Genomic DNA, 25,878 nt, shown 5'->3' with positions numbered 1-25,878 from the left:
GCAGCAGCAGCCTCCGCGCTACGACAGAGCAGTCCCCGCCGGCGCCTGGATGTGTCTCGCCGGTGGAAACTCGCCTTTCCCAGCGCCCGCTCATTAAGGGAGCAGGGAGGTCAGAGGGCGGACGCTGCAGACCCAGCCAGGCACAAGGGTAAAGGGGTGTGTGTCCGGAACGTGGTGGCGTCACCCTGCCTCTCAGCCAATGGGAGGCCGATCTTTGGGAGACCGGGACCAATAGGAGGCGAGGTGGGCCTCTGAGTGGCACTCAGGGAGGGGAAGGCTGAGGCAGGGAGAGAAATGAAGTTGTGCTAAAAGCCTTTTAGCTATAAAGAAGTTATTAGGCATTTCTCAGTCTCAAATTACGGCTTCTTCATTAATATCAGCTTCATATCCATCACTGGAGAGGGAGTCTGGAACCACATAAAGGGGATGGGACGGAAGCAGTATCTGTCTACCCATCCGTGTGAGAAGCAATGAGAGAAGCCAATTTTCCCTCTGCTTATATTAATGATTTCAATTAAAGAGGTGGGCTCCTCACCGCCAGAGAGCTTTCTGGAGACTGCCGGGTCAGGGACTGAAGGTAGGTAAAAGAAGATCCGCCTCACAGCCCAGTGGCAACGTTACCTGTACAAGGGAGAAATGATTCGTGTCTGTCTAATTTTGTTTTGCTTCCCCCTTCTGTGATGGCTTTTTGGCTAGTTCTGTCTGTGCGCCTGGTGTAGTTGGACACTGTGCCGCTCTTTGTTTAGTATGCAGTTGTTACCTCAATTCCTAGGCAGGATGGCGGGGTAGCCTGAGTCCAAAGAATCTAAACATGTATCTTTCATTCACGAGTTAGTGGGTGGATTTAGAAATCAGACTCCGGCTCACACAACGATGAATTGAGAGAACACATGGAAATAGCACAAATGCGTTGGGATTTGAACTGTTTGCACATTTCAATGGACGTAGAAATGTATTAGAGGCTTCTGTTCTGCAGTTCGGGCACTAACATTTAAAGAGGAAGAAGGAAACAAGTTAGTTTATTTTGCAATGGAAAGACCGCAGAATTTCCCTATTCTTTAAATAAAAACCTGTAACTTCATTTTGGTCATAAAAATGTTTGTCTGTGCACCCGAAATGTGGGTGGAGAATATCCGAACATTTATTTGTTCTACCCATTCTCAGCCGCTACTCACCCAGAGATGCAAAAATACACTTTCCATTGTGAGCCCAGTTGAGAAAATGGTGTAACTCGTAAGAGGCTGTTTCTTGATGATTATTTATTTAAGATTTAATAACATGGTTACGTGTGGCATTGTGTAACAGATCTCTCATCCCAGGAATGTTGTTGTCTTCACAGTGGCACGAAGGAAGTAACCTGTACCTGTTACCCACTGAAGGAGCCGAAGGCCAATCATTTCGGGAATCGGATTGACAGCAGGGGAAAAAAGAGAGGATTATGTCTCTTTTCCGAGAAGCTATGTTTGCAGCATGTAGTAGAAGAAAAGGACAGAATACCTTGATTTGGTTGCTGTATGGTGCAGGCATTTAGTTCTCTCCGCAGTTGCTGGGATTTTCTGGGCTGCACTGGACCTCGTCCTATCCGTTTGCATTGTTAATGTTATTTTTAAGTGAATGGTTTTTTTTTAAAAATTATCACTTCTGGTCTTGAATCTTTTTTATATCATTTAAAGATTTAGAAGAATAACCCTCTTGCATTCAAAAAACAATGTTTGATGCTTCTGGAAGATGAATTGTAATTGAAAGTTTCTCCCCTCTTTGGATGAATCTGGGGAGCTTAAATTGTAAGAAGGAAAGGGGAAAAAAACACAATGAAAGAGAAATCCAAAAATGCTGCCCGGACTAGACGGGAGAAAGAAAACAGTGAATTTTATGAACTGGCTAAATTACTGCCTTTGCCCTCAGCTATCACTTCTCAGCTGGATAAAGCCTCAATAATCAGACTCACCACCAGCTATTTAAAAATGAGGGTGGTTTTTCCTGAAGGTAGGTGACTTTACTGAAAATGAATATTTGCCTCCATTCTAATTCCAGTCCAGATGATCGTTTACTCTTATGTAAATTTCATCTGGCAGTGTATAATTCCTGAAGGAAGGTGTCCTGTGTTGTCCCTTTTCTCTGCCGTAAATACTTTCATTTCACTTCAGTACATATGGGACATGTTTGGTTGGGGACCAACAGTGCTTTTGTCAACACTTCAAGATACTGAGCTCAGCTGCGTATTCTACTAAAACAAACATGACTTTTTCTTTTCTGCTATGTAAGATCTGCGTCCCTTGCGAAGCACGTGTGTAACAAAAAAGGGCAATCCACCCATATTTATAGCTATATGAAGGGGAGTTAATATATGGGTAAATATTTACATGAGTCTATGCCAAGTCCTAAAGCCTCAGTTCAAGAACTGAACCACAGTTTACAGGTACAACGCTATAAAAATAAATAACAAATCCAAACAAACCTTGATTTCATTATGAATGTGGTGTCTCTTGGTCTGAAAGTCATTAGGACAGTTGGGTGAGGTTAAATGGTCTCCGAAATATTTAATAATAGTTCTACATTCAGAAGAATTGAAAATCCCTGTAACCCTATGAAAATAGGGTCCAACTTTGGGCCTGATCCTATTCCCATTGAAGTCAATGGCAAACTTTACGTTGATATCAGTGGAAGAAGGATTAGTCTAGTCTGTTTAATCAAATCAGTCTTGCCGTTAACCAAGTCTAGGATTTAAAATTAATGTTTAAAATGTCTAGATCCGATACCAAGCAAAACACCAGGAGAAGTTAAGAGGGACTATTCATCGGTAAAGAGGGACTATACAAAGTTCGCCTGTATCTTGAATCTATTTCTTTTAATGTGAGAGAAAAATTAGTGCAAAAGCCTGTACGAATATTTTACGTGGATTCACCTGAATGGAGTATCCTGTATGTGGAAGAAAAAACTACGAAACAGGAAATTCTTCCAATCGAATTAACAACATGCTTCACACATTTACAGCTTGAACAGCTCCCAGGATATTGTATTTTACAAAGGAAGACTGACTATTTGATCGAGTCTGTTTCTATCAGGAGATGGGAAAAGTAGGGCAATAGATTAGTCTTCGCATTTTTAAAAGTCTGATTGAAAATCGAATTTGTGCGTTATTAAATTATACTTTTAGTATAAATACGTGAGGGCTGATATCTATTTTTGAATACGGGAAGATTTTTTTTCCTGTCAGATTGTTTAAAACTGCTTTTTTTTTAAAGAAAAAAAAACCCTTGACAGTAACTTCTAATCTATTGTATGTTGAAGTAATTTCCTTAAGCAATAAAATCCATCTCCTAATAACTTGAAACCAAGCGAGGAGATGAATCAAAGCTGTAGCACCTGCAAGGTAACAAAATAAATGAAACTCCACATTCCTATTGTGGCTGTGATTTGCCGGCTTGAATATCATTAGACGAGACTGCCTTCTGTTTAAAAAGAGATCGAGTTGTCCTTTATACTGTCAACGCGTACTTTATAAAAATAAAGCTATTGCAAACTCTGATGGCCGTGATGTTCCTAAAAGGATTATTAGCAATGATTTGTCAACTCCTGCAGTCTCAGTAGGCTACCTTTCTGCGTGATTTCGAGCAGGTCTCGTCAATTATTGGTGCCTGTGTAGCGGGTTGTTTGATCAGAAGAAGCATATGGTGTTTCTTGTAGGCTGTGAGTAATCATGGGAAGAGAAGAATAGCTGATCCCCGTCCCTCAGTGCCAAAGCAGAATGTCTGAATGCACTAGGGAATTGTGTGGCAAAGTGCACCGTAGCCAGAGCTGCTGCTGTCCAAAACATATGCCAATTTGTGCAGATAGATCAGAGTGGAGGCTAAATGGGGTTTTTAACATAGCAACCCCCTCCGAGTCTAATTAAAGGCGAACTGCAACTTATAATAATAAGGAAGCAGGGACGAAGCTCTGTCCAGTGTAGTTCTCAAAGAGCGCGCATATTGTGTGGGAGAGAGACAGAAACGAGCACACGCCCCTTGTGAGGGCTTGATTTTGTAGACAGAGCCACACGGCATATATTTCTCTCTCTCTATTTGCCCCTCGGTCTGTGTAGGGCAGGCACAAAAACATCTAAACAGCAACACAAACGAGCGCGTTGTATTAGCGGTGCTTGTTTCTGCAGCCAGAGCCAAGCAGAATATATTCTCCCTCCTGCGTATTTTCTACTGATTCCTTGCGAGGGAGCGAGAAAGGCAGACACGCAGTCCCACACACGCACCATTGCGCTGAACTCTGCTTGTTTCTGGCGAGACGAATACGGAATAGAGTCCGCTCCTACCTCCAATTCTACGTGTCTGCGTGTGTTTATGCCGGTGTAGAAGTAGGGTCCCGACTCCGTGTACATCGTTTATTTCCCAATTTATTGATGACCTCGAAACTCACCGGCCCTTGAGCAGAGCAAAGCCACTGGTGAGTTCTGCCAGGCCATCAAAAAGGATTGGTGGGTTCACCCTTCCCAGTGTGAGACAGGATCAGTCTAAGTTCAGACTGGAGCTGAGAGACTGTTTTAGGGCATTTTCTGTGTTTGGGGGAAAATCTAGGGGTCCGTCTCGCCAGAAGAGTCAAGAATGTGAAATTAACGCTGGGATGTGGGTAGAGGGAGGCAAAGAAATTATGTACCAGTAGCAAAGGGGTTACTGAAGGAGGTGGCAGGGTACAGGGAAAGGGTATATTTAAAGATGGGAACCTTCTCATTATATTTCCCCTGGGAAGGGAAATGATACAAACTTTTGGGAGCGAGACAGACCACAGACTAAAGCCTACGGATAAGAGGCTCAAAAAGATAGCCTTGAGATCACACGTTATTTCTCTTTCTACGTCACAAACCTATTATTTAAATGTCTGGTTGGAACAACTTTACCTGTATCTAACTAACAGCTCTTGTACAACTACTAAAACAATTTCCCTCTAAAATAACGAATTCAAATTTATCTGGGCGGTGATTATATGTGAAGGAGTTAAAGTTATTATACATAGAAAAGTATAGATACTGTCTGCGCAGGCACAGAGCTGTGCATAGACAGAAAAATAATGTGTGAACATCTTTCTGTGTAAAAAACTGTTTTAAAGGAATTAATCTAATGAGCATGCAGATACATTCTGGATTCATTATTTTAAGAGGGAAATTGTTTTGCGATTAAAATAATGAGAGTGGGTGGATGGATATGTATAGCGTTATCATAGTGCAGTTTCCTATGCATATTTGAAAAACAGGAATAACTGTATATTGACTCCAACTCAAATCTCTAATGTAAGAAAGAAAGCGAACATTAAAGTACAGTAAGCAAAGATTTTAGATAAATTGTATCATTATCCTCCTTGGTTCATGTTTAAGATACAATTGAGTTCTTCAATACCAATTAAAAAAGAGCTTGGTTAAAATACTAACATTTCCCGTTTTCCCTTTCACAAGTCCGCTGTAAATTAAACCTCTCAAGGGGGAACTCTATTATAGTTGAAAACAGGGGCTTGGGCAACTTACGTCCTTTTGGTCCAGGGAGTTAAACCTCCATGGAGAAGACAAACAGGAGATTTCAGTGGCCAGCTAACTTTTCGAAGGCCTGCAGTTCTGGTAAATCACTAAGGGGCCGTACAGTGCCATCAATTTTTAAGCACAACTCCATGTTGAATTCAGTAGGGAGTTCGGCTTTTAAAAACAAACCGACGACAAGATATGGCCCTGAAATCGCGATTTAACATTAAAGAGTTGAAACGTCGAGTCTAATACAGCTTCAGAAAATTGTAAGGATCAAACATCCCCCCTGTAACAAATAGCTCAAAACTTCCTTGATTTTTTTCCAGGTGTGCGTGTGTAATTCGTAGAAAGAGAACTAGTAGTTTAACATATTTTGATAAGTCCATGCTATTGCCTCGTCGCGAAAATAGTTTAGGAAAACGATCATGAAAATTGCGGTACGTTTGTAGGTAGTCTATACAGAAAGGCGCTTAAATTCACAGACTCAAGCAAAGGGCACTGTTTAAATAAACCTTTGCGGAATAATAATGGCTAGCATTTCGATACTGAAATCCTTAATCTTGTTTTATTTAGGGGCTAAACGACTAACCAAAAAAAAAAATCCGTTTCCCACGTGGATAGGTGATTTAATGCTGTTTTTCTTACTGCTAGGGGAAATGATTGAGCATTAGGTTTCAATGTTTATTTTCTTACAGACGTTTTTCTCATTTAAAAGCCTTTAAGCTGCAGTTTACTCTCCAGGCTGCCTCTCTGTGTTTAATTCTAGTTTTGATGTGGATTTAAAATGTGAAGTGCAGAACTAAACTTCTTGCATAACAGTTGCAAAAGCAGATTTATGTGCCAGAAAGCGCGTATCAGATCTATGGTGAAATCATATTTTCTTCAGCAACAGCCTCACTCTTTTGCTAATAAAAATTGGTTTGGAAAAAAAAACCAAAAAAAAAAACCCTTGACGAATGCTTTTCAGCATCATATGAACGCCATGTGAAATAGCAATTTGGTACAGTCGTTGTCAGGACAGCTACCTCTGAACAAAATAACGTTGACTGTGATTTTGATAATACCGATCTGCATGAAATTCCAAAATTGCGGCTGCCGTTTTAGTTTGGCATTGCGGACCCTGGCTTACGTTGTAAAGTGTCATTACGTTGCCTTGTGTGTGTTAGAAGCAAAACGCTGGTAATTTGTTGTATACTGAATCAGCGCAGGCAGTATTTCTCTGTAGTTCCCCTAGCAGTGATGGTTATGTAGGCAATATTTCTTTAGGGCATAAACACTGATATTCAGTAAATCTTTGTTTCAAATGAACGCACGTGGTTTATCGGGCTAATACTTTTTTAGAAATATTTGGTAATGGCATCCGCAGACGCTTCGAGATGAGCAGCAGTTTTTTGTAAATACTTTATTTCATTTCATCTGGACCCTCCAAGGAAGAATTGATGCTTATTTGCAGTCTCAAATGTCTGGGATTTTCGTTATCGTTGACTAGTGCCTGTAGGATTAACTAAGAAATCATCCAGGTCAGGGCTATATGCTAGGAGGTAGCAAAACAGGCCATTGATAGTAAACCTATTGAACGGTTAATAGACTCCGGTTGATTCCTGCATGCAACACTCTGTGCCTTTTTTGGTTTGCAGTGACTAGGGCAGGTGGGGTTTTACCTTTTGAGAGTAGAGGAAGTGACCCTCTGGTTAGCTGGTCTTCCTCCAAAGAAACTACAGTAAGAGAGAGAAGAAAGTAGCCCCGCTGGTGCGGGGCGACGAGGAAGCACGAAAGGTGCTGCTTTACGAGCTGCATACGGACTCTGGGGTGAAATGCCTCTGTGCTCATAAAGCTTTATGAGGGGCTTCACCTGGCCGGCTGCAGGGAGGCAACATATGGGGAAGGGAAGGTGCTGCTGCTTACATGGGTGGGCCACGCACTTTACTCCTGCAAACTGCGCTTCGCCCTGGGCTTCCGGGCCCCTAGCGCAGCCTTCTTCGTCCCTTGTGCCTCTTCGCACGCGGCCTTTCGCACCCGTTTGCAGGGTCCCGCTGCAAAGACGCTGAGACTCCGGATGCCAAACAGCAGGCAATTGGGAATTCCCTCGAGCTCGAGCTTCACTTATAATGGCTGCCTATGTCATTTCATTTCCCTGGATATGTGAGTGAGTGTGCTGCCCGTCAGGTTTGCAGAGGAAAACAAATCCGAAGCAAGAACATTAGGTGCCCAAAGAGAACAGCACAAATCGAATTCAGGTGTGCTGTGCTCTCCTCCCTATTAAAATGTTCATTTAATTACATCATATCCCTTTGTTGGGCCTGATTTGCAGTCCTCCCCCAGGCAAAAAAAATGATCTATTGGTCCTACACTCCTATGAAAAAAGCAGCCCTTTTGAGGTCTTTGGGCGAGTCCACTGAATGTATTTATTTATTTTACTAGAGTAAGGACCACAGGCTAGATGAGTCCTATTCTGTAGTCTTTATTTAGGCAAAACTCCCTATTAACTCCATGAGACGTTGGCCTGGGTAGGCGGTGCAGGATTTAGTCGAGGGTTGAAGGCTAGATAGATATATTTTATTCAGTGTAAGTACAGAAAATCAGAATCAAGACTTGCCTGATGAGATAACAGCGCCTGCTGATTTCAAGAAAAGTTTTACCTGAATAAAGATTGCAGAATCGGACCCCAGTGCTATAAAATAATCTCGTATTTCTATTCGAATTGTATTTCTGGTCCTATTTTAAATAGGTTTAGCATATCGCTGGTTTATTTATCTGGCTGTAGGTCCCCGCACCTAACTAAATATATATTTAGTACACATTTTTTATGAGGAGGGTTGTTCTGGCATTGTTTGATTTTGTACTCAGCATTATAGACTTCCAGAGCGCAGCCTGGAAATGCATTCCCCACCAAAGGCCAAACACTCTGACAAAGTTTAGTGTAAACGAGGATAAAGGGCATAGCAAAAAGGTGCCTAATTTTTCAGGTAGTGAGCAGCACCACTCCTCTGAAAACAAAAGTCCTTCGGGTGTCTGAGTACGGGAAGCATTCGCAACCCCTAGTCACTTCTTAACCAGTGTTTTTACTGCTCTGAGAGTGACTTCCAAACTGGAGCGCAAAGATTGGTTGGTTGGTTGTTTTCTCTCCGCTGAATCCGGATTGTATGACCCATAGTTTATTGGAGAAATAATCATTTCAAAAGCCAGCAAGTGAAAACAAAACAGTTAAGGGCTTGCATCTCCAGCCAACCCCTCTTCACTACTCCCAAACAAAGGAAGGGGAAGAGGGTAGGGGGTGCTTCAGAGCTGCAGATGCTCACAGAGTGCTTCCCGGCCTAGCAGATCTGCCAATGCTAAAGAGGTGGATGTGCCTTTTGGAATCACATTCTTCCTACCCCTCTCCCCGTTTGTTTAATTAATTTTATTTTTCCTAGATCAAATTAGAAACTATTGAAAGGGAGACCTTCTTCCATTCCTTTGCCACCTTTGGATGGCAAATAAGCGCCTGTGTATTGCAGCCAAAATGCTATTGAGCAAAAACTACGTATCAACCCAGTTTTGCCCCTGGTTGCTAGCATTAAGGACTGAATCAATCGAATAGTGGGGGTGGATATGGTTAGATCAAAGTTGTTGTTTCTTAAAGCTTTGGGGAGGGAAGTGGCCGTGTGAACTTCAGTGGTCTGGGGGTGTATGGATGGGAATGAAACGTTGTAAAGCCCAGAAAGGTCCCTTTGATTCAGCTGGTGTGGCTAATGCACTGACACCAGAAAAGGCAAAGACACGTTTTCTCTGGCCTTTAATTTGTGAACGTTAAATGCATTTCCACAGAGAAGTTGGTAAAATAAAGAATGAGTTAGCGTCCTCATTCGCAAACATGGTAGCTTCCTATGATATATTCCTGCAAAGCGTTGAAACTGGTTTAATAGCCGAAGCAACATTCCAGGTTGGCTAGAATGTCGTCTTCTCTCTCCTAAAGATGGGCAGTTCCTCGTAGCCTAAATTGTTTATCTTCTTATAAGAAATAACCTCGAGTGGAGGAGGTTGTTATGTAGGGGTTATAATCTATATTTTGTCAAGAGTAGAAAATTCATTCCGAAGGAAAAGCTCGATCAATTTATTTTTGCTGCTTGCAATAACACAGCTGGATGATGCCTTCAGCCCACGCTAGACTGTGGCTCATCATTCATTCGCCAAGAACTGGCCTAAATGGTGCCTGTGGGATTAGGTCAATTTTAGTGGATCTACTTCGCCTCATTTGGTTACTAATTGGTTTCTTGTTTTATAAATCGAAATCTCATTTTCAGGAAATTACAAAACCCATGCAGCCAGTCCATTGAGGTAATCCACGGGTCAGGGGGTATTTTAATACAACGCATCAGGTATAAAGCAACAGTAAAACTTCGCCTAGATTTTCAAATGAAATATGAGCCAGCTAGCGCTTTAGATCCATAATAGATACATCCCTTCTAAGGCTACTTATGTAAATATGATAAACCAGACTTTGATGGAGGTGGGGGGCTTGGGGAGGAAAGCAAATTTTATCTACTAAGGTTAATGTAGCATATCTTGGAAATCTTCCAAAATAGATTATGTTTTGCTTTGTCTTCGGCCACTTTAGCTGGGAAAATCCTTTGCCTAAAAGCGTTTTAGTTATCCTTCCCCTCACAAAGCTGCTTGTTTCTGTTCCAAACCTATTATTCTGTTCGCCTCTCCAAATTACAAGAGAACCTTTAGATCTTGTTTCCAGTGTAATCCTGAAGCAAAAGGGAAGCTGATTTCCTTGTTTTGTTTTAAATAGACAATCAAAGGATTTGTAGAATTTTCTGCGGTAGGTCAAGTGCAAGAAATCACAGTTAACCCCCCTCGCTAAAAGGAAATTGGGTGTTAAAACGGACAGATAGATAAAAAAAAAGTTATATCAATGAAGAGTTTTTTCTGCACAACCCTTTAAAAACAGAATTTTAAAGGGCATCAGGATAGCAATGAGGTGGGGTGGTCTGACGGACTGGAAGGAATTGGTAATGAATGAAAATAGTCTCTAGCTTGAAAGCACTGAAACATCTGGAAAATACAAAGAGCTGTCTCATGTGGTAGGGTTTCGAAAAGCCGGTTCAGGTAGACAAGTGAAAACATTTAATTATAAAACATTAACTTAGACACAGCTAAAAAGCGAAAGGTTTCCACCTGACACATAAAAAAAGGAGTGTAATGCTCCGTGAAAAAAAGTTAACCTGTAATGTAGATGGGCTATTCATTAACCCGCAAGGGTAGGGCTATTTTCCCTTTTAGGAGCAGCATAATTAGACCCTTTAACTCGGATTAATAAACAACTTAGAACCTAGGCAAGGAGTTCAGCCGCTGTATTAAATACAGAAATCCGTCTTCCTGGTTCTCCGGATAGGACATTTTATGCAGAGTGGTGCTTTTGTCTCATTTTAATAGACTTTATTGTTAAGCACAACCAAACCAACCCCCCCGAAACGTGTACTTAATCAAAATTTCATAGGGGAATTTTCGGTCTTTCTCTGGAAACGATGCAACCTTTGCAGGATAATGTTAGTGCTTGTTAATTTCAAGAGGAAATGTTGTGCCTGTTAATTTGATCACACGCTTTCCACGGTATATATGCTTTCCAATATCTTCCCCGCCACCGTCTCATGAATGAAATCGTTTACTACAGCATTTGGGTAGTAAAAAGGGTTAGAAGTCAGTGTGTCTGTGGTTCGCTCACTGTCTAACTGGGAGATGGGATGATTGCTTTCGGGGGCAGCACAATTGTCAAGTATTATAGAAGCGCGTAAGGTGCAGATTTCTCCCATAACCCTTTACCTCGGGGCTCTGGAAAGTCACTAGGTACCTGCTATTGAGCAGAAGGAACTCCCAGGGATCCTGCTGCCGGCCGGCATTTGGCGAGGTGAAGGAGCAGAGGATAGAGACAGAGGTATATGTAGGGGGGCGGGGGAAAGGCAATCTATTAAGGCCCCTGTCCGAGGGAGAATTGAGGAGAGGAGGGGTATTACCCTGTTTGCAGGGGAGGAGAGAAAAGCGTAGAGGCAGAAAGGAGAGGAGAGCTGCTGGCATGGGGAAGAGGGGAGTGATGTAAACAGAAGAGGAAGAAATGGGGATTTAAGGAGAGAGACTCTTGTGGAGGACTGAGAAGAGGGTAGGAGAGAGATGGTGAGCGAGGAGGGGCTGGCGCTGCTAAAAGTTCTGGCCTATTGAAGGAGGGATGGAGAGGAGAAATGGAGGAAAGAATGGCTGAAGAGAGAGAGACAGAATGCACGGCCTTAGAGTGGGCGCTTCAGTGTTTGAATAGCGGTGGAGAAATCGTTAGCTTTATTTAGACGTGTAAACACCCAGGTGAGCCCGGTCAATACTGAGGGGGAGTTAACTGCTCCGCATCGCCTCCATTCCCATTCCTTGTTTGTTTGCATCTGAATAAACGAAAAACAAGCCGCAAGGAGTTTGTAAAGGGCTAATTCTGCGGGAGGCGGTCCCTGCTCGGACCCTGTGCTAGCCTCATGGCGATTTGCTCTGCGCTGCCATCAATCACTGGTTTTTGTGTTTTTTTGGTCACGCTAAGCCTTGTTTAATGGTGTAAGCATAAAAGGTTTTAATAGCCAAGTTGAAATTATTTCAGCAACAGCCCTGGTAAACTGTTTCTGGGTAATGCCTTTTAACTCCGGCACAGTCCGTTCCATCCAGCTCCTTTCCTAGCCTTTTGCATAGAGGGAAACAAGCATACTTTGCCACATTAGCCACGTCCGGGGAGATTCCTTGTTGAATACAACTAGACAGAGTATTTGGAAGCGGATCATTCACAGTGAAGAGAGGTCATTCCTTCAGTGAGGGAGAGAAGGCCTTGTATGTGGTGGGGAAGAGAGTTTGACTGGGAAGAGAGGAGCTGGTACGTTGGTTAGTGAGTGACTTGGACCGCTTCGGAAGTACATTTATGCACTGCTTGGTGCGTCTTAGTGCTGTCGTGACACTGCAGCTACGGAAAGACGTTGGGAAAGGTAGTTCACCTTTAGTGGGCTTGGCATACGCTAAAGTGGAAATAATTGTTAATAAAATGCAGGGGCCCGATCTTGCATTCCCGGAGCACCCAAAAGCGCCTATTGAAGTCGATAGATAGGTGAGGAATGAAGGATCGGGGCCTTATTCGGAATTTACACCATATCGCTGATCAAATCAGAAAGTTATCTTGATGGCCAGGGTTACATTTTAAAGCCACCTCATTATATAGCCTGGTCTACACATTCAGCTTGTTAATTTCTTGGGAGGTTTTGCACAAACAATACAAAGCATTCGTTTCTGGGAGAGTCGGCGTACACACTCAATAACATACTCACATACCTGAGTTATCCTTGTCTAATCGAATAATACTGAATAACAGCAATGCTGTATTTCATTGGCTTTATAACACTTAAATCATTCGGAACTGTATTCAAGTCCTGTTAACAGCATCATTCTACTGAAATTAAATATTTCTTTTTTGGTCTCCTTTTGATACCTCGCAGTGTTGTTCGGTAATTTTTCAATGAGGTCAGAAGCAAAGATATTGTACTACCTTTTCTTCCAGGAAGCTAACTTTCTAGAAGCCACTGTCCAGGTTGAATAGCATTTTATCTGGAGCGGTTCCTGGCTTAGTTGAATTCACTCAGTTCTTATTAATGAACTTAACTGGTAATTCCAACATAGATATCCCCTCCCAAACAGGAATTAGATTTAAAAATAATCAACAAGGGAATTATTTCCGCTTATTCAATTACTAGAAAACGTTTTAAAGTGTTTGAAACTAAAACAAAAAAAACCAAATATACCATCCCTGACAGGTCACTGAGGATTTGTATCTTGTCGTCTCACCTGAATTTTTGTGTGTCTTAAATAAACAGGACTTGGCGAAGCCTGGGGCCATACTAGTCGAACCAGCCCTTTGGATAATGTTGGACGGGAGCTGGGATCTCATCTTTTGCAGGTACTGGCCTGGAAACTCGAGCCATTTGGTATTAATGATTAAAGAGATCGAACCATATTCTGAGCTTTTAATTATTCCCGTGTCTAATCTTTAACTGTTCACGTGTTTCACAAAAGGAGAGTCCAGAATTGTGAACAGTGTGGCGGAATTTATCTGTCACGATCCTCTGCCTCTATCAGGGTACAATAGGCTGCGCAGCGCAGCTCAGCTTGCTGGAGGCCATTCTATGTTCCTGAAGGAGAAAGTGGTAGGTTGATTTCGTCCCTAATCTCAACAGCCTTGTCAGTCAGCAGGGCGACAAGATTTGTGAGTGTAGTTTTCTTGTTCTGAGAAATCTGGTGAGCACAAACACGTGTCTTTAAGGTGGTGCAAGGTGAAAAGAGAAGTGAGAGAAACCATAGAGAGGATTCAGGGGGCCATTTTGAGGAGCACATATAAAAGGTGCAGCAAAGGGTTAGAAAGCCTTGATCCCATGGTAGTCAGAATAAACACTGATTAATTAAAGACACAGAAAACATTAATTCAACTATGACACAATTGAAAACTCACTGTTGCATAAAGGATTAACAAAGGAATATTAGTGTTTACAGTCTTAGCTATTCAGGCATTTGGTACTGTGGGGTCTTGCAGCATTTTATACTCGCCTCTAATAAACAGAAGCCTGTTCTTCTCTCAGTGCACACAAATAACGTCTATTAACATTATCTATATCCATCTAGTCTTAACAGGCCTTTTAAATAGTTCTGTCCGTTTCAAACGTTATTTACATTGTGGAGAGTTTTAGATCGTCCCTTGCTCGCTGAAATCTCTTAAGCAAATACGTAAGAGTTAAAATGTCTACTCAAATCGTAGATGGGGGATGGAAGTGTTCAGTATTTGCTGACCGTTCCCACTGGAAAAAGCCCAGGCTGAGAGCCCTCGATGCTGGGAGCTTCTGTTCTTGCTGCTTTGGAGTCTGAGGTTGATTCATTGTCACATGTTATTACAGAGCCATTTCAAACAGGTCCCCCTGTTTTGAGGTGCGTTATGTTCATATCCTGGCCCCTTTAAGCGGATCTGTTGAAAGGATGTTCCAGCTTCCTTCCACCCTCCAACTCGTTCAATAATGAAAGCGAGGCTGGAATCCCCGATCTGCTAAATCAGTCCCAGGCACACGTAGTTCACAGATATGTGGTGTCTTCTTTCCTCTATAGACGTTGGATGGCTTCATATTTGTTGTGGCTCCAGACGGCAAGATCATGTACATTTCAGAGACGGCCTCTGTTCATCTGGGTTTATCACAGGTAAGTGGACAGGTTACCCGCTAACGGCTTATGCGTGCGTGTGACAGGGCATAATTCCCCTATCTATATCCCTATCTTTTCCAGAGGAGATGTACAGCTGCCTCTAAGCGATTTGTTTAAACCGGAGCTAGTGTGAATGGCAACCCAGTCAAAGCCAGGACACTGTAATTGTGTGTGCGTGTGTGTTTATAGAGCTGTACCACAGGAGTAGATGACCGCAAATCCAGCACCAGCTGCATACGCACGCTATGTCAATGACGAAAAATTTGAAACCCTCCTCTTCCCTCACAGGTAGAGCTGACCGGAAATAGCATTTACGAATACATCCACCCTGCTGATCACGATGAGATGACCGCGGTACTCACAGCTCACCAGCCCTACCACTCTCACTTCGTGCAGGGTAAGGTGCATTCTCTCTCCCGGCTTGGCCTCAGCGCCTGTGCGGATGTGGGTTCAGCATTGGAAGCAAAGCCATCGGGTGCCACCAGACCCCGCTGCCTTTTTCTCACTGGAGTCTCTGCCTTTTCCCCTAGAGTACGAGATCGAGCGCTCCTTTTTCATAAGGATGAAGTGCGTCTTGGCTAAGAGGAATGCGGGGCTGACTTGCGGGGGCTACAAGGTGCGTGGACAGGACTCACCAGCGGTTCCTGCTCAGAAGGATGGGAAGTGCATGCTAGAGAATATCTGTGCTTGGCTAGGCCGCTGGGTCTTGCGGTGTGAAATCAGGGGGCTGGCAGTCAGAATGAGACCTCAGCCCATTTGAGCGGTGTCAGCTGGCCAGGACGTTTCTAAAGTGTGGGTTTCCTGTTCAGGCCCAGAGTTTCTCTTTGGGTTGCAACTACATGAACACACACCACAAAGCCAAACTCAGCCAAATCCCCCAAGTTTTGCCAGAGTTTGTAGTAGAAACCAAGCAAAAACTACTGAAGTTCCGGTGTTTCTGTGAGCTGACCCATTGCAAACCTTTGGGCGGACTTGGCTGGGATTTTAAAAAAGTTTGTGAAGGCTCTTCAAATTAGGTGAAGTTCTCCTAGTCTAAGGTCTTGTCAGGAATCTCCTCCGAGTCTTAGTTTTATGTACTTCTGTTCAGGACTCCTGGGTTCTATGTCTCACAGACATCTTATGTGATGTTTGCCTCTCAGCAGCTCTCTTTGCGTCAGCCGTCTCCTCCGTAAAATGGGAAGAATAATGATTGTGAGACTAAATTCATTAATGCACATAAATCGCTCTGAGTTCCTGCAGAAAATGGCATTATAATAAAGTATTATTATAACACTAAAACATATATACTATGTATATATGTGAAATGTATACAAATCTATATCCACATACATGTACCATACACATATGGCGTCTAATACATATCTATGTAATGAACACCTTACACATTTATTTACGTATATACACGCACCTAATCTACACTCACATACATCTTGTGTGGGTGAAATTACAAATACCAGTTGTGAACAACCTGGCACTACTTCCTCTTTCTGACTGTTGCAATGTATAGAGGAATAATAAAAGCGTAGCTAGGCCTTAATCCCAGTTCCACTTGTATCCCTGGAACACCCACCCCACACTGACTTCGATGGGCTTTGGATCAGATCCTGACCGCTGAATTGTTCTACAGAGAAAATAACCTCTCTCTGTCCAGTTCTTACTCTCTGTCCAGGGCCATGGTAACAGGCACATTCCTCTGACACTGCGCTGCTCTCCAGCAGGTTGTGAGTTTCGGGTTCCGGCCGCCTTCAGGGTGCCCACCCCTGTGTAGTATGTGTGTTTTCAGGCGCGAGCTACTTCCCTGGTGTACGCAGGGCGTGAAGTGTCCCTGTCTTGTGTCTGGCAGGTCATTCATTGCAGCGGCTACCTGAAGATCCGCCAGTACAGCCTGGACATGTCCCCCTTCGATGGCTGCTACCAGAACGTTGGCTTGGTCGCTGTTGGCCACTCGCTACCTCCCAGCGCAGTGACAGAAATCAAGCTGCACAGCAATATGTTCATGTTCCGGGCCAGCCTGGACATGAAGCTCATCTTCTTAGATTCCAGGTAGCCGGTTTGCTTTTTAAACTCAGACTCTGGCCCCGCGCTTCCCTGTCAGGCATCGCTCTCTGCCCGGTCACTTACTGGTGCCTGCTTCTGGCTCTCTTTTCCACAACAGGGTGGCTGAGCTGACGGGTTACGAGCCGCAGGACCTGATCGAGAAGACCCTTTACCACCACGTCCATGGCTGTGACACTTTCCACTTGCGCTGCGCTCACCATTTGTGTAAGGAGTCCTGTTTGCTAAAGCACAAGGGGGCCTGATGTTAGCCTTCTCTCTTTAGACCCGGACTTATTTGATTTACACCTAGGACGAAATCGAGGCTGCGAGGGGGTGGGGAGTGGACAAGAAGGAGCAGTTGCATGGGGTCTCTAGCTCACTGATGCTTTCCCTCAGCAACCCGTTATGAGGAAAGAACTAAAGCGATCAAATCTCAGGCATTTCAGTTGGGAATCTTTTCCCGGCTCCAGAAGAGCCTGCCAGTAAAATCCAGACTCCCTCTCTCCAGCCCCACAATGCCACTCGAATCCTATGTACACATTTCTTTGGAACGGTGGTATTCCGATTCGCAGATCCGATTTTTATTTCAATATCACGCTGACATTAATACACGGAGAGGGTGGGGGAATGAATGGATGAAAAATATATTAGTTTCCTGTAAGTTTTCTTCCCATTTACAGAAAATGGAACAGACACAAGTAGAGGCAAAACCCATTTTAAATGTTCTTTTAAAAATCGCGATGACAGAGAGATCTGAAAAATATTTTCCCCCAGTAGTGGACTGTGCTGTATTATTTATTATTGTGAAATACGTCGTGGCATGTAGTTTCCTTTGGACTCCGTGAACATTTTTTTTGTTGATGTGCAGACATGCATTGATTACCCCGGAGACACAGAAGTGATGGGGTCAGTTGTTGTCTGGAAATTTCCGGACATGAATTTATCCGCACTAAGCCCGCACCTCTGATGCCAGTGGAAGTTTCCTCATTAACTGCAGTGGGCGCGGGATCATTGTCACCAGGACACACACACACCGTTCGGATCTCTAGTTTTGCCTTTACTAAAACACCCGTTTGCCCTGAGACGTAGCTGTAGCCCTTTATCTGAGCTCCGGCTAACAAAAGCAACGTGGGCTTCCCCAGTGAGCGGGTAACCCTTCCCGGGGGAATGCCGGCAGCAGCGGTGCTCCACTGAGGTCCTTTCCCTTCTTTTGTATCTTCCGCAGTGCTCGTGAAAGGGCAGGTGACCACCAAATACTACCGCTTCCTGGCCAAGCACGGCGGCTGGGTGTGGGTGCAGAGCTATGCCACCATCGTGCACAACAGCAGGTCCTCGAGGCCACACTGCATAGTCAGCGTCAACTACGTCCTCACGTAAGTGAGTCCAGGGGCTGCTCTAAACTGGGCGGACGAGGCGCGCCAGAGGGGAAAGGCCTTGTGGAAACGCGTAGCTAGAAAGGGGCCCTGCCCCGCCACAGCGCAGCGGCTTGCTTGGAACAGACCTAGCTCCACAGTCTCTCTCTTCCTCTAAGCCTAAGTCTGCTAAATCCGCTCAGTGCTGCAACTGACCAGGGCAGACACACCGGGCTGGCCTGGCTGGGAAACCCAGGGAGCACTTTCATCTCGATGAAAGGTTCCCGTCTGACTTTTCTTTTTTCCTCTTTCGCTAGGGAAAAGATTTAGAGGATTGTCGCCCACATATTCGGCTCCCTCTCGCTCTCTTTTTACAGTTTAAATGTACCCAGCTTTAAATAAAATTTAATGCAGCGTCAGAAAAAAATAAGGGTTGAGTGTACAGAGTTATTTATACTTAACAAACAGGACATCTGTTTTTCTTTTCAAAAATCTGGGGTTTGAAGTTCTTAATATCATCCAGAGTCTCTATCAAAGCTCTGAGATTTCTTTTTTGTTCTGAGAAACTGAGCCTTATATTGAACCACAAAGAAAGTTTAAGTGACCAGAAGGTTCTCAGTTTAACCTCTCCCACCTCCCCCAAGGCAAAAAGGTTCAGAGTTAATGCTGAAAATTTTGGCTGTACTTGGGTATTGCAGGAGTATCAGACCTGTACAGTACCTGCTGCATAAACTGCAATACCTGGGTCCAATGGATGAGTTATAATTACCTCCGGCAGGTTGGCTGGACTTATTTATTATGATAATGCTAATACTATTTTTATAGAAATAGTGATTGCTGCGGGCAGAAGTGATATGTCATTCAAATCATGTGACCTGTTTGTTTTGTTAGTGAAGAAAACATTCATGATATTGTAAGTGCAGTATACCTGCACATGTACATACTTATAGTCCAATGCTGATTTTTTTCATTCTCCACTCAAATGTAACTATTGAAAATTGATAAGCTAAAGTTTCCTCCCCCCAGAATGGATTAACATTCTGCAGAGATTTATATCCTTAAAGCAGAATTATCTTACTTTTTTGGGTTTAACATACACACAGGCAATTTATTGTTTTGGCAGTTCATGTTTTAAGGCAGACATAAAAATGAAGTTGTTTATTTGGAAACAGTGACTATGGTCTTTCAAACGGTACTCTTTTAAGGAGCGTCCACTTAATTGGATGGGGGAGGGTCCTTTATACATTAGAGTGACAATATTACAGAGTTCAATCTATGATCATTAGCAATTGTACTCGACAATAAAAGTATGTATTCTCTGCTTGATTCAATATGGAGACTTCCGTGCTCATGGAGGAATAACATACATTCGGTTTGGGTGAGCTTTCCTGTGTATGGAGAAAACCCTGGTTTTCCTCCATAGATGGACTCTTAGGCTCACAGCAGGTAGCTAGGAAAATCCTAATCGCTTTAAAAAAAACAACAACAAAAAAGCAAAGTAGGAGTAAACAGCAGCGGCAAGACTGAAGAAGGAGGGAATTGACACATCACACACATTGCAGCCTTTCCATACGTTTATATCTCTGCACTCCCAAAGTGTAAGTCCTGTTAATGCCTATATTTCACAAATGTTAGACTTCTCAACTAAACACAAGGTGAGAGGCCCAAATGTATTTCACAGATTAAAACATTCGTAAAACATGAATGTTGAGCAGCCAAGAAAAGTGTCTGTATATTGTAACCATTTTTCAAAGAAAAAGAAAATAACATACTAAGGTGCTTTGTATGTCAGAGGCTTCACAAGTACTAGGCTTGTTTTCCTGTGAGGGCCAGTGGTTAGCAGTCATATTTTATCCAGAGCACAGACCTACCTTAAGTAACCTGCATGGAAATGAAACCTCCCACTGGATAATTAATTTCTGCTTTTGGTCATTTTGAAAAAGTCTGTTTTGTTTGCTTGGGAATAACTGGATAGCCTTTTCCTATTGATTGTCACTTGTTCTCTCTGCGTAACAACTATTCCAGTATGTAACGGAAACAGGACAGCGATTGTGAAGGAAAGCATTTAATCACCAGAATAGTTACTTGCTTTACTGGGCAAGAGAGGAAAAAAGAGGCTGTAAAAATGGTGTAAATCACACTGGGACCAAGCTTGCAGTCCTTTCTCAGGCAAAATTCCCAATGATTTAATGGGCATACTGCCTGTGTAAGAACAGCAAGATTGGACCTACTGTTAAATCCATATGCAATTCCAGTATCTTTAGCTGTATGCAAATGCTTTGATCACAAATAATGTGCCTAAGGTGGTGGGTACTAGACCGTCAAGTGGTTCAGGGTCTGGTTTTTTTACAATGAACAGGTTGCAGTTTGTTTGCTGTGGACATCCTACATCTGGTTGCAGAGGGCTGATTTACATTGTTTTAGCCAATTAAGTGGATTTGTATTGATTGTCCATGGTAGCAGCAAATCTGAGCATAGATGTGTTCTGTATGTCCCTTCTTTCCAAGGTAACAGAGTGTTAAGTGAGTTCTGTTCAAATACATACCTTTAAATACAGCAGCACAGAGAGAACACCCAACAGTGGTTCAAGGAGGCCTTGAAGCAGAGGCTTAAAATATTCCCAAACTGTCAAATGTTGGAGAACACTAGGGGGCCGATCTTGTTCCTTTTGAAGTCAACGGAAAAACTCCAGTTGTCTTAAATGGAAGAAGATCGGGCCCTCTGAGTACAATGTGTGTATGTGTGTGTGTGTTACGGAAATAGACAGTGATCCCATTTCTTTAGTTTCAATTAATGTTTCGGTATTTTTTATGAGGTGGAGTCTTCCTTTTCACTCAATATAAAATATTGATATATTTTGATATATTTTCAGCCAGGCTGCTATTTATTGGAAAATTATTTATTAAAAATCCCTCAGAAGTTTCTCCTAAAACAATGGATTATGTAGCAACTTTACGATGCATCGAGCTATTTAAGAATAGCTTTTGCTCTTTAATTAATTGTCTCAAGTGCAGAAATAGCAAGGAAAAACAGCTTATGTCAAAGGCAGATGGTAAATGCTGTGATGTTTATTATTGGCTACTACAACTGCCATGTGCTGTAGAAGGCTGAAATTCGTAATGCAAAGACACTATGACTACATTTAAACCTTGTTTTGGTATGTCTAGGTCCCCGAGGTTCAATCAAATCTGACCATCTCTTCATTAGTGCTCTGTCGAACAAGAAATCATGTAATATTTTTCTGCAGTAAAGTTACCACAATAATAATAACCACAAGAGATTCCCAAGACACGCGCATCATTTATTGTCATTTTTAGTCTACTGATAGCCTGCAGTTTGGAAGCTGAATGATAAGAACAGACAATATTCTGTTTCATAGTACTTTGCAGGTAGATAAGTGGATGGATTTTTAGAAATGAGATATAGTCAACCTCAGAAACAGCAGATAACACTGTGACTATCAGACAGAAGTGGATGAAAGCTATTGTAGAAGAAAGTTCACATTTAGAGGAGTCAGGGGGGTTTGCTGAACTCACCTTATGTAGAATTGAGTTAATTGTCTCTCAGCTATCCATCGTTACTCCTGCCTGTCAGCATTTTATCACTCAAATGTGGAACACAGAGACTGAAAATATAGGGGGGAAAGAGAAACTTGAGACACCAGACTCCTATTGACTTCAGTGGACTTTGGATCTGATCCGTATTATAGATCTTGTTTTCAGGAAATCAGAATAAAGGTTCTTCTGTTGCTCTCAAAGTATGCAATTTTAAATATTATTTATTCTAATATAAATTCTGTAGCTACTAAAGTTCCTCAAGGATGGCACTGGATTAGTCCATTAACTAAGAACAGCTGTGACGTATGTGTGTATGGTGTAGGTTCTTTTCATGCTTTTGTTATATAGCGTTTGATATATGGAATATCACTTGTACAGATGCAGTTCTTGGCAGAGACATACCGCACACAAGATACAGTTGAATAATGGTCTAAAATCGGTTAGAAGAGATCTGCTTAGAGGTGAAATAGGAACGTTTCTTGACTTGTTCCTTGCAAATAAATTGGTGTACATTTAACTCAAAAATGTAATGAGGAATGCAAACCAATTGATTTTGTGGCTTGAAATAATAACGCACCATGGTTAGGGCTACAGAGTGATATGTTAATTTCAAGTGTAGAGGTTACTTTGGAAATACCCTAGCTGCTCTTTTTCACTACATTTTGATAAAAAGTAATCAAAGAGGGATCGCAGCTTTACAGAAAGGTATTTCACACTATTTTGCCTTTACACTTTGAGTGATACTTTATGCCTGGAATGGACCAATTGGTTTCAATGGGAATGTTGAGTGAGTGAGGTACTACTAGTGAGCACGAGTACAAGTATTACAGTCTGGCCCTAATGTTTTTAGTCTAAGAGTCATTGACCTGCACAAGTGTTATCCATGTGAAAACCAGAACAGTGTCAAAATCAAGCAGTGTCATAAAAGGCAGAACAAATATAGACAATTTGCATCACTAACCGGTACTTGCTGTGGCTGAATACCTAAGGTCATGTAAAAATGAGAGAAGAAAGATAGAGGTAGGGATCATGGAGATCAGGGGTTCTCAAACTTCATTGCATGATGACCCCTTTTGACAACAAAAATTACTTCATGACCCCAGGAGGGGGGACAGAAGCCTGAGTCTGCCCAAGCTCCACTGTCCCGGGTTGTGGGGGCAAAGCCTGAATCCCACCGCTCTGGGTGTGGGTGGGGTAAAGCTGAAGCTCCAAAGGCTTCAGCTTCAGGCAGGGGACCTGCCACCTTATCCCTATCACTCAGAGCTCAAGTTCTCGGGTCCCAGGAAGTCTAAGCCAGCCCCGGTGACCCCATTCAAAAGGGGTCACAACCCACTTTGGGATCCCGACCTACAGTTTGAGAACCGCTGATGGAGATGATAAAAAACAGTTTGCTCAATTTAAAAAAAAATCCAAAATTGCTGTGGTCCATAAATCTCTAGCTTTGAAAAAGTGCATTCTAGGATTAAGAACAACTGCTTTTAATAAGTGTAAATACAGAACTATTTACAAAAGATACTATAATCACAACCATTTAAACAAGATTTATTTTTAACGACTGTATCCAAAATAAAAATAGGGCACTTGAGGTTTATTTTAAAATATACAGATTTATGGTTCTTTTGTATTTCAATTGACATAAGTAAGATCTGATGTAGAAATATTTGTTTCTTATTTGTTCTATGTACATAGGTTTCATATTATTATCAGCTGTGCGTGTTTAGCTTAAAGACAATTCAAGTATGTTTCAATTAATATAGACTGCAACTGCTGAAGTTTTAGTTTTATATTTAAATTGAAACAATCCCTTTTTAAACAAATGGGTAATTTAAAGTGAAGATCTTTTGGCTTTTTGAGCAGCAAATATTATAATAATGTATCCCTAGAGAATGTTGGAGAGCTTTTGCTGTATATGTTTAATTTTTTCTTTATCATTTAAAAGAGCAGCTGTAACACTAACATATACGGATAAATTGGATTAGATGCTTAATTGCACATAATCTCTGTTATGATAATAAAGTACATAAAAGTCCCAGTTGACATCTTCAGATTATCTTGTATTATGTAACAAGCTGATTAGAAGCACAAATTGAAGTATGCAATTTGTATAAAAGATAATTTCAAAAATAACATATACACAAAAAATTTAGTTCATGAGAGATTAAATAAAGTTTAGGGTAAATTAACTGTTAATTGCATCTATAAAACATGCCTTTTAACTTTAGTGCTTAGTACATTTTATAGTCTTTTGTCTTATCAGATTTTTAAAAATTAACTACATAATCAAATATGTTATCACTTTGCATGATGGATGAAATTCATGAAATCCATAAAAAGCCAGAATAAGTGGGCTTTAAGTGTTAGTGACCCTGGGGGCAGACAGCTTTCCATGGCCTTTACTTTAGTCTCTTCCTATATGGGATTTCCCATCAGTTGGATTTACATTACCACAGGCCTAGTGGTTCCTCACCATCCTGCTTCAGTGTTCCCATCTCTATTAGAGTGTTAGGAGCTGGTGGAATGTCCATCTTCCCACCATACTGTGTATATGTATATATTCCCTATAACACGGTGTACTCCCTATATCAATAAAGCGTCCATGTGAAAGAGTATATGGCATAGGGAATATACAAAGACTTTTAAAATATTGTTTACAATTTTCTGGGAATGTCAGTGTTTATTACAAAAACAAAAAAGAATGAAAATTTGTGCAAAAATTAATTTAGCGGTTTTGGTAAATATAGGGGTTAACACTGGGGAATGGGAGGACAGGAAAAAAACAACAGATAATGAAGAGATTGAAAGTAAAAGCAATTTAATGCTGTAGTTTATTTCATGAATTGTGTATTAACTGTATGTACACATGCACACACACATACACGTGTGTATATCTTCAGTATTTTCAGTTAAAAAAATAAGTAAAAGTTGAAAATGGAGGGCCTTAGGAATACAATAGTAATGTTAATTACCTGCCTATAACAGGCTTAACTCCTTCATTTACACATATGAGCTACTTTATTTATGAGTAATACCACTGAGTTATGGGACTACTGATGTGAGTGTTTGAATATCAGGCTCACAGTTACATAGATTTAACTGTGGCCACTGTATTTGCCCCCCAAATATTTAAAACAGTGAACTGAGCATAAAAAATTGTTGCTTTACCTTACTATTCCTTAGTAGGAATGGCCAAAACCTGTTCTCCAATAAAGCCATTGGAAGTTTTGCTGTTCTCACATTCCCTGCCTATTTTATTTACTCATATTATTTGATAGATGTAAAAAGACCCCATTGTCATTCAACTGATGATTTGATTAGGAGTATAAAGAAATCATGTAACTGAATACTGGTCTTTACTCAACTACAGCAGTTTGCAGGTACATACTGCAGAGAAAAAAATAAAAATATGAAATTTAATAAGAGTACTGTTGAACTACTCTCTTCAGTATTTTGTTTGTCCACCATTAGCTTCCTGATGTCCACAACATGCTACTTTAGTTCTTTGTGCATGCAGGTTTTCTTAGCTACTGTTTTTTTAAATTCACTCTAAATTCCTTTTCGGGCTTTAAACCGGGTGACATTAATGGCCAAGACGCTAAAAATTATGGGCTAAGTCCTGAAACTCTTACTGATACAAAACTCCCATTTACTTCAGAGGATTTTCACTAGGAGTGTGGTGAAGCACTGGAATGGGTTACCTAGGGAGCAGGATTCCCTGCTTCGTCCTGGAATCTATATGGGTGTTAGCATGAAAATCTCCAAGCTTAGTTACCAGCTTGGACCTGGTATCGCTGCCACCAGCTAGGAATTATACAGTGCCTAGCTCACTGTGGTCTCCCCAGAACCTTCCCTGGGGGACCCCCAGACTCAGATGCCTTGAGTCTTACAACAAAGGGAAATAACCCCCTCCCCTTGTTTCATTGTTACTTCCTCCCAGACTTCCCTCCCTGGACGACCCTAGGAGATTCCCTGCTTCGTCCTTGAAACACAAGTACTGAGAGATCTAATCTCTCTTCCCCCTCACCCAGAGGGTATGCAAAGTCAGGCTTAGTAAATCTAACACAAAGAGATTTTCCCCCTGACTTCTTCCTCCCACCAATTCCCTGGTGAGCTGCAGACTCAATTCCCTAGAGTCCCCACTAAAGAAAAACTCCAACAGGTCTTAAAAAGAAAGTTTTATAAAAAA

The 25,878-nt window shown here is 41.9% G+C and overlaps 1 protein-coding gene across 1 annotated transcript in view; it reads left to right on the top strand.

Moving 5' to 3' along the window:
* The first annotated feature begins 1,811 nt into the window (after nt 1-1,811).
* Nucleotides 1,812-25,878, top strand: part of SIM1 (SIM bHLH transcription factor 1) — a 58,980-nt gene continuing 34,913 nt past the window's right edge. The window contains exons 1-8 of the mRNA XM_030554226.1: nt 1,812-1,986; nt 13,381-13,463; nt 14,657-14,746; nt 15,038-15,146; nt 15,280-15,365; nt 16,593-16,792; nt 16,905-17,011; nt 18,012-18,159. Coding sequence (XP_030410086.1) covers nt 1,812-1,986; nt 13,381-13,463; nt 14,657-14,746; nt 15,038-15,146; nt 15,280-15,365; nt 16,593-16,792; nt 16,905-17,011; nt 18,012-18,159 — 998 coding nt within the window. The remainder of the gene's footprint in view (nt 1,987-13,380; nt 13,464-14,656; nt 14,747-15,037; nt 15,147-15,279; nt 15,366-16,592; nt 16,793-16,904; nt 17,012-18,011; nt 18,160-25,878) is intronic.

The sequence above is a fragment of the Gopherus evgoodei genome, chromosome 3, assembly GCF_007399415.2.
Source record: "Gopherus evgoodei ecotype Sinaloan lineage chromosome 3, rGopEvg1_v1.p, whole genome shotgun sequence".
Lineage (NCBI taxonomy): Eukaryota > Metazoa > Chordata > Testudines > Testudinidae > Gopherus > Gopherus evgoodei.
Note: the sequence above shows the minus strand (reverse complement) of the source record. Positions and strands in the feature narration are given on the sequence as shown.